The 8,869-nt window shown below is 37.6% G+C and overlaps 1 protein-coding gene across 3 annotated transcripts; it reads right to left on the bottom strand.

Annotated features, from left to right (window-relative positions):
* Positions 1 to 392: 392 nt before the first annotated feature.
* Positions 393 to 6,240, bottom strand: LOC119999611 (RNA polymerase II-associated protein 3). Of its 3 annotated transcripts, none has more exons than XM_038847277.1 (12): positions 6,102 to 6,240; positions 5,570 to 5,659; positions 4,761 to 4,925; positions 4,540 to 4,664; positions 4,234 to 4,355; positions 4,040 to 4,122; positions 2,774 to 2,926; positions 2,297 to 2,446; positions 1,505 to 1,687; positions 1,112 to 1,206; positions 921 to 1,018; positions 393 to 750 (listed from the first exon to the last, which is right to left on the bottom strand). In XM_038847277.1, exons 1-12 carry the CDS (start codon positions 6,141 to 6,143, stop codon positions 644 to 646), a joined length of 1,413 nt encoding a protein of 470 aa, XP_038703205.1. In that variant the 5' UTR covers positions 6,144 to 6,240; the 3' UTR covers positions 393 to 643. The 3 variants fall into 3 exon arrangements, with proteins under 3 accessions (XP_038703205.1, XP_038703206.1, XP_038703208.1); XM_038847278.1 differs by having other exon boundaries at positions 5,570 to 5,629; positions 6,102 to 6,226; XM_038847280.1 differs by lacking the exon at positions 2,297 to 2,446.
* Positions 6,241 to 8,869: the final 2,629 nt, after the last annotated feature.

Raw genomic sequence — 8,869 nt, 5'->3', positions numbered from 1 at the left:
TAATGTCAGATTGGTAGTAAGTTTTCCTAAAGGGGAAAAAACTGCAAAATCCGATGCAATTTATCACCATTCCCTCACAGCACGACGTTGCTATAGGTCGCCTTTTGGAGTATTTAGCCTTGCATGAAGTAAGCGGCATGGTGTAATCCTTGAAGGGGGGTATACATAAGAGAGTGACGCTCACAATTACATCAGTCTTGTTGCAAGTAATTGCTCTTGGACGCAGGGTAAATTGTGTCTTTGCTTGAAGGGAGCAGGGGAGGGAAAGACTAAGAAAGAGAGTGACGCTCACAATATCTACTTCTTGCTGTCAAATCCCAGAATTTCGTTACAAGCTGCTCTCAACTCTTTAGAGCAAAATGATATCATGTTGGCAGAGAACCCCAAAAAGATCATATATAACCATTTTAGGCTAACAAGCTCTTACTGGAACTTTAACGTTTCAAAATGACATTGTGTTCTCTCATCATCAGCAACTTTTTCAATTACCAGAACAAAAGCTATTGGTGGCCAGGAGAGGATATCCCTCATATACATGAGAAGAAGGCTGTGGAGTATCTCAAAAAATCGTATGGATAATTTACAACGACCATAAAACAGGATGCGAAAGCAAGATTAGGTAAAAACAATTCCAACAGTACACTTATAGTTGATTGAAACAATATTTTGATCGTAGGCTATCAAGAATCTCTGCGTACTCCATAGGAGTTGCCTCGTTACAGAACACTTGATCCCATAACTTGTAGAGATCTGTTAAGAAGGGAATGGAATTCAGTCAGTATAAAATTCGTAACTGCTCTTCCATGTCTGACGTAAGAGTAGAAGACAATGCCATGATTATCATAAACTGGGAAAAAATGCTATATTCATACATCCGATGCCAGCCTAACATCTGAAGAAGTTAACTCGTGGAAACATACCAGCCTTGTCTACAGATGAAAGACACATGATAAGAATGCTAAATCTCGGGACCTTAGTCAAATTTTCCAGATATTTGACAGCCAAATCCATGTCCTCACTGAAAATAAAAATAAACAAGATACTGAATTCCTTTAAATAATCTTAACCGGATTCATACACCCAAAACACAAGACAGGAGAACTCCACTTACATGAAAAACGTCGCAACGCATTTAATGATGTCGATCAGCAAAGAAGCAGACAACGCATTTTTGAAAATCTGTGGTAATGCCTTTGGAGATGTAACCTTATGATACAAAAGATGGGAGGAAAAATCAATTTTTGAAAAAAAAAAACTCAGGGAAAAAGATGGGAGGATAAAATATGCTACAATTCCTTATGCTTTTGAAGAGCATAAACAAAGAAAAAAAAAATTGAAAACATAGATGCAGGGAGGTGTGCGTGGGTGCCTGCTAGTGCAAAGTTGTTGGTCAACCACACATGTTTATATTCAATCATGCACAACATTCTTTGCGAGTCCATTCTACCTTACCAGATAACAAACCAAACATAACGTAATTCAGAGCTAAGCCACAGTAACAAACCTTCAAGAGACGAGCCTGTAATGCACGATCACCACAAAAGCCCTGCCAACAAACCTCAAACTGGAAAGCTGAATTTGGGGGCGTGAAGCTTTTTGCAGCTTCAGTCATTGCTCGAGTAGCAGCTCTACAAGAAAGCTCTTGTACTGATGACTTCAACTCTTGCTTTCCATTTCTACAATTTCTCTGTGAAAAATTAGTTGTTAATCATATCAAAGATAGAGAAAGGATGCATGTTTAAATATTGAAAAACTGAAGTAAGATCAGGCAAGACAGAAATTTGAAATAATGCAGGACGTGAGTTTGCCACAAGGAAAATTGGACAGATCTACGATAAACTTGATGAATTTTCATTGTTTCTTTATCTTTCATCTTCCTAATAACAATTACAGTATGCTCGCACTAAATAGAAGTAGCGACTGGCAAACCATAACAGATCTAGCTGTAGAATACAAATTTAAGTAATTATACATTTCCCAAGCATGACTGAGAAAACATTATTTATAGCACTAATCAATGTGTAAGTGCCTAAAATATTCCCATATAGCAGAAACACAAACACGAGAGAACCTAAGAAATTTTAATGAATCAATACTTAAGTTTACAGCATGCCACGAAAGCAAATTAATCTGGCATCTTCACACCATTTTTTAGAACGTAGAATGTCCCCAAGGTAGGTCCACCATTGGACCCGCCCTTGATAAAACCTTATTAGAATAGTTATAAAAAAAAACTTGCGACTTGTTCAAACAATAAATGATGCAACCAATCAATTCTAAGGATTTTGTGTTAGACCTTAAGATTTTCTGAGTGAGATCTTTGGCCAGTAACATCATGAGAACCATTCACTTCTTGACCTTCACTTCTGCTTACAGCATCCATGATTCTGTTTTCTATTTCCTCAATGGGAACAGACATCTCCATGGGAATCTGCTCATCATTCTCCTGTGTTTTAGCACAAGACATCATGTTATAAATTTCATATTACAAGATTTCATCTTTTACTTTTTTCCCCTCATTTGTTTTTTGCTCATTTAGTTTTGTGGAACAAAAAACACGGGATACAAAAGTCTCTGAAGTCATAGTATGAAGAAAACAAGTAATGTGTGCAAGAGTTCATGTCTCGCATTTATATATGGGCGCGCGCGTGTGAGAGAGAGCTATTCAAATTCCAGAATGAATAGTACGCTACATGTCAATCCGGTTTCTGTCCCTCGTACTCCTCATAAATATGTTATAGAAAGCAGGTAAAAAAAAGCCTACTGTTGATACCTTAGAGCTATCTTCTTCAACGGCAGATACTCCAGACCTTTGAGTACCACTTGAGATAGAATGAACCCTATCAACTTTTGCCTCTGACTTCCCTACTTTCTGCACTCCTTGAACAGAGCTTCTCAGTGATCCAGATGCCTTTTTAAGAATCTCCTGAAAAGATTCTACACCAGTGAGTTTCAGAGGATCAAACCAAAACAGTGAAGACAACTATCATACTTATGCAGTCCAAGTAAAAAGTAACAGCACTGTAGTATTCTTGTAGCAGAAGTATGTAATATAAAAGTAGGTGAAAACCAAAGTATAAATGTATAATGCAAGTATCCACTGATTTGGATAAACAAATAAAAGAAAAGCCACACCATCAGCTCCACACCAATGCGGGAGTAGAACGATCATCTCATCCCACTACACACGTTAAGATTCAGACATAAAACAACACAAATACTTTACAAAAGGAAAAACAGCATCCAGATCCATGAAGGAACAATATTTGTTCCACCAATTTGTTCAATTTCTGTTCTATCCAAACAATATGGTATAGCTAAAATTTTTCAGACTGGTTAATGTAAATAGGATCATCATGTTGCACAATGTGAGCATTTATCCGACAGAAACATATTTTCTCGTCTTCTGAAAAGCATTTTGAATTCATGTCCACGACTTATTGATATATGAAGAATGAAATATCAATCCAATTACATGTCTCAACTGAACCAGATTTCTAGACTACCTAGGTCAGTAGGTCTGACAGAAGTGACCCAAAATTGGAAAGAGTTCTATCCAATCCAATGTAAATTGCATATAACCGAGTCTCAACTAAAGGAGAGAAGGAACGAAATAGGCTCATTGAGCAACTTATCAGAAAGCAGTTACCATAAGTGAAAAGAACTAAACATATCAACTCATATCAAGACCAACATCAAGGGGACTGTCAGGATGAAATTAATCATAATGTTGAAATCATAAACCCACTCTAGCTTGAGTTTGATTAATGCGTTAAACAAATTAAACTGCAAAATTAAGTTTTACTTTTGTTTGCAGAATAAGCGACGAATCCTTGAAGGCAAGCTGTTGTAGTTCAATTGGAAAATAGATTCGTAAACTCTCAAAACGAAATCAACACTCTCAAGTTTATGACTGCATACATACAGCACTCTCATAACCAATAGGATATAAGATCTACATGTAATTTGGCGTTCTTAAAATCATCACACAAAAGCCACAACTAATAGCAAGAGCACAGACAAGTGGTGGAATGCTTACCTTCTCATACAAGGACTTGACTTCAGCATACTGTTTCTTGACTTCCTGGTTGTTAGGCTCCAATCTCTGGGCAAACTCAGCGTCTGTATTGAGCTATATTAAATATATCAGGCATACCAAGGAGCCCAAAGAAAAAAAGAAAACAATCCATGAAAATGATCTGAACAACCACGAAAAGTTTAGAGATAATATACCCTCAATAGATCCTTTCAATTTCCCCAATTCCTTTCTAGCTGTTGCTCGGCGAGAGTATGCCTTTATATAGCGGTCATCTAGATTTAAGGCCTCTGTGCAGTCATCCTCAGCCTCTTGAAATCTAAAGAGCCAAAAAAAGGGAATAAATAAATAGAAGGAAAATTATTATTATTATTATTAATAGAAAGACTACAACCATAAGAACCTTTCGTAGGTAATTGAATGCTTAGTATCAGCACAAGAATCATCTGTCCAAGGGATTATTTAAGCATGCATACGTCTATTATAAGAACTACAGAACTTGCCTTTTAATCTTAAGGTAGGCCATTGCCCTATTTGCATAAGCTACAGCTGTTGGTGAGAAGGCAATGCTCCTTGAATAGCAATCAATAGCTTCCTTGAACTTTTTTTGCTTAAAATACTCGTTGCCCTGTAAGTCAAAATAGATTGTTAAACTCTTCTCATCAACAATTATCAGTTACTTCCAAATTACACCAGTCAGTGGAGTAAACAGGATAATTCCTACCAGTTCTTTTTCAGACACAGCATCTGGGGAGCTCTCTTCAGCCAATAAATTACTTGATATATGATCAATCACATCAAACTTTGAAAAACCATGCTCTCTGGAGTTGCTTCTTGAAGAATCAAGTGCGGCAGTTCTTCCTGTTGGCTTTCTATCACCACCACTCATCTGCACAAATAAATTGAAAATGCCTTCAAAGAACAGTACATTGTTTATTTGCCTTATGCACAAGCAGACAGAAGCAAGAGAGCAGTCATTCAACTTCGACGATAACAAATGCAAAAAAATGTTGAAATACAAGAATCTATTGCATCACGGTACGTGACCACTACAGTTGAAAAATGTAGGCCCCACATGAGATCTACATGCAAGATTCAATTTAGTAGGCAACACATCTAATGTCGAGGGGGAAGTGTCGGAAATTTGGATTGCAGGATCAAATTCATTCTCATAGATGAAAACTCAAAAGTTATTGGATCTAGCTGTGAAGCAAATTATGGGTTCGCCATAAACACAAGTTTTGCATGCAAATTGGTCCACATGATTATTTTCCATCATTAACCAGCCAATTTATACTAGATCTACTAAGCCATTCACAACATGAGTGGACAAGGAAAAAAACCATAAACTCAATTAATGAAATTCATTAAAGAGAATCGAATAGAGGAAACAAAAACAGAGTGACAAAACATTGAGCAAAACAGAACATACTGCATTGATCATATCTTCAAATCAAAAGAGTCTCCACTTATTTCAACAATTAGCTGGGAAGATGAAAAACACTATCTCAGATTAAAAATCCAAATCTTTACCTTTGCAGAGGTTTGTGACTTCATCTTTTTGTCATTATCCTTGAGTGAAAGCTCCCAATCCTGCAAGTCATTCAAAAATCCATGGAAATCCTGCAACCGGCGTGAACAAGAACAGTAGATTCAAATAAGCATCCTCATGCAACTCCAGTTGCCAACATGAACGTTAAAAGAAAAGTATTTTAATCCGAAGCCTTGGTTACGCTTTCGACTTCTCATTAGTATCAATCAATTTGAAACCTCACAACTAATTCCTGTCAATCACTATTATCGAATTCCATTCCAAACCAATTAAAAGCTCGCACGAAGAGGCTCTTCAAAAGTCCATTACCAAGTCTGAGTTTGTAATTAGAAATACACATTACCAAAAGCTAACGAAAAAACACATAACGCAAAGACAGAAGCAGTATTAAACCGGATTTTCTAACGAAATTCTCAGAAAAAAGTGCAACGCTATGAACTTTTCTCCGTAACCAAACAGAGCTTAAAGTAGTAATTAAAGTAGGAAAGAAGAAATATGACGACATATACATACCAAAGCTTGATCACGACCGTGCTTTCCGGGAGCCCTAGCCATAGCTGAGGAAGAAGGAGAGGGAGAAGAAGAGGGAGTGGGAGAGAGGTTTCTGGAAGGAGTAGAGACTTCGACGAGGTTGGGAAACCGAGAGATAACAAATGTCTTTTGGGCCGCTCTACTTTGACTGTGTAACTGGGCCCTATAAGGCCCAACTTTGTGTAATTAATATGTTGTCTTAGCACTTTAGCATCTGTATCCTCCATTGAGCCACAAGGCCCATAACCCCCACCCAATCCATCGAGTTGTTCGTGGTCATGAATTTTTATCCAACCTTTTGTCTTATCTCCAGTTCTCCGCCATTAAAAAGGATACCGGGGGGGGGGGGGGGTGTGGCCGGCCTCTAAGATTTAGAGGGGGGGGGGGTGGCCGGCCTCTAAGATTTAGAGAAAATTCTAGTGTCTAAAATAACTTGATAATCTGATTGAACTGCAGGTAAAGAAACTATAGAATCAAGAGATAAGAAGATAGCATGAAGAATAAAAAGAAGAGGAGGAGAGAGTTAACAACTGAACACGTGATGTTATTCAATCGTCTGTGGTTACAAACGACAACCACAAGACACATATATACAGGTTACAATAATCAAACACTAACTTGATGGGACATCAATACAGATCATATTTGAATTATATGTAATAAACTAAACCCATAACATGCCTAACTAAACACAACTAAAAAGACTTATATATGGTAACAAGATGGATCATCTGTGAAGAAGCCCGATTTTGATTTGGGATCGGGCCAGCCCAAAGTTGACCCGAGGGGGGGGGGGTGTGGCCGGCCTCTAAGATTTAGAGAAAATTCTAGTGTCTAAAATAACTTGATAATCTGATTGAACTGCAGGTAAAGAAACTATAGAATCAAGAGATAAGAAGATAGCATGAAGAATAAAAAGAAGAGGAGGAGAGAGTTAACAACTGAACACGTGATGTTATTCAATCGTCTGTGGTTACAAACGACAACCACAAGACACATATATACAGGTTACAATAATCAAACACTAACTTGATGGGACATCAATACAGATCATATTTGAATTATATGTAATAAACTAAACCCATAACATGCCTAACTAAACACAACTAAAAAGACTTATATATGGTAACAAGATGGGTCATCTGTGAAGAAGCCCGATTTTGATTTGGGATCGGGCCAGCCCAAAGTTGACCTGAGGTGTCGGGTTTTGGCTGAATCAGTCCTAGAAATGGAGTTCAGAATTCAAATCGGTGTCAAAACAGAATCGATATACGAATAACTTCGGAATTAGAATCACAAACAGGTAGAGTCATATCAAATAATAATGACTGACTCAAAACTTGTCCCATAAAATATACGAACGAAGGATCGCGAAAATGACAGGCTGATATCAAATCAAAAAGTAAATGTAGGGTCATAGGCATGCTTACAATACATTGGATAAGTCCCTATTCACTCACCTTACTTTGATTTTTTTATGGACTCCTAGATCCCTTGGCTTGTCCTAATCCTTCTCGGACTCCCTTGTCATTTGCTAGCTTATATTAAGACAGAGGCGCGGCTCCCTAATCCTTCTCTTCAGCTTTCGATTATAGGATAGGATAGAAGGAGAAAGAAACACCAGTTCAAGCTCTCCTTGTTCCAAATCTTTTCCTCCTATCTCCCTCTTATGCCTTCCCGTGAATGCCAACCCTTCTATCCCCCAATTCAGCTTCTTCTTTTTTTCATTTTTTCTATATCTTATCTGGTGAAAGGATGGTGACCAGATATTTGAATGTAATTCTTTTATTACCAAATCGCCCCAGCTTTCCTTAAAACTTTATTCTTTACCCCATCTCACCTTTAAATTTTTTAATAGAACAAGTAATTATCAATTATATCATGCTTTTTTTTTTTATTGCGTACCAATTGACTAGCCCTCAATTTATTTTAACATTTTTAATATGGGTAAATTACTCTTTTGCACACTGAAAGATGATGTTTGTTTCAATTTGCACACTGAAGGTCAAATTGTTTCAATTTCGTAACCGAAAGATGAAATTGTGTCAAATAAGTCACTCGGTCAGGTTTTACAACATTTGGACAGTCAAATTACATACGTGGCTGTTTGATCGTTAAATGCATTTTTTTATGTGAAAAACAAAATTGCATGTGGAAATTACATGTCACATACAAATGAGCTAGTGACAAGTGGCAATTTAAATTAATATTCAACCTAAAAATATCCACCTTCATCTCTCTCCCTCTCTCGCCTCTCTCACCTCTCTGCAACTGGATTCCTAGCAACCAGTCTCATGCTTTAGACCCTCTTTGCAAAAACACAAGATGGATCACATGTTCACTACTACTTTCCTTGTTAACAACAATATATGAGATTGAAGATGACCTGGTTAGCTTTTTTGCTCCTTTTGGGTCAACCCCAAAATGACCATTCATCTTCCTCGCCTTCCATGTTCGATTCTTGAAATTTGTGAGGACATTGGCTTGCAGACATATCTGTGCAAGAGATCTGGATAAATTGGACATTTGCTTGGACAAATGGTGAGAGGCACTTGTTTTGATTCCTCAGCTTGTGCCCTTGACAGAAAAAAAGGGAGATTCCACAAAATACAAAGAGAGGAACAAAGCAAAGGCATGGGTCTTTCTCATGAAGATGCGAAACCATAGGTAGAGGCATGGATTTTCATCACGATTTCTGCATAAGCGCAGGTAGGGGGACCTTGAGTTGGGCTTCCATGGCGGCCTCCTCT

This window comes from Tripterygium wilfordii, chromosome 6 (genome assembly GCF_013401445.1).
Source record: "Tripterygium wilfordii isolate XIE 37 chromosome 6, ASM1340144v1, whole genome shotgun sequence".
Lineage (NCBI taxonomy): Eukaryota > Viridiplantae > Streptophyta > Magnoliopsida > Celastrales > Celastraceae > Tripterygium > Tripterygium wilfordii.
The sequence above is the reverse complement of the archived record's forward strand: the minus strand, read 5'-3'. Positions and strand labels throughout refer to the sequence as shown.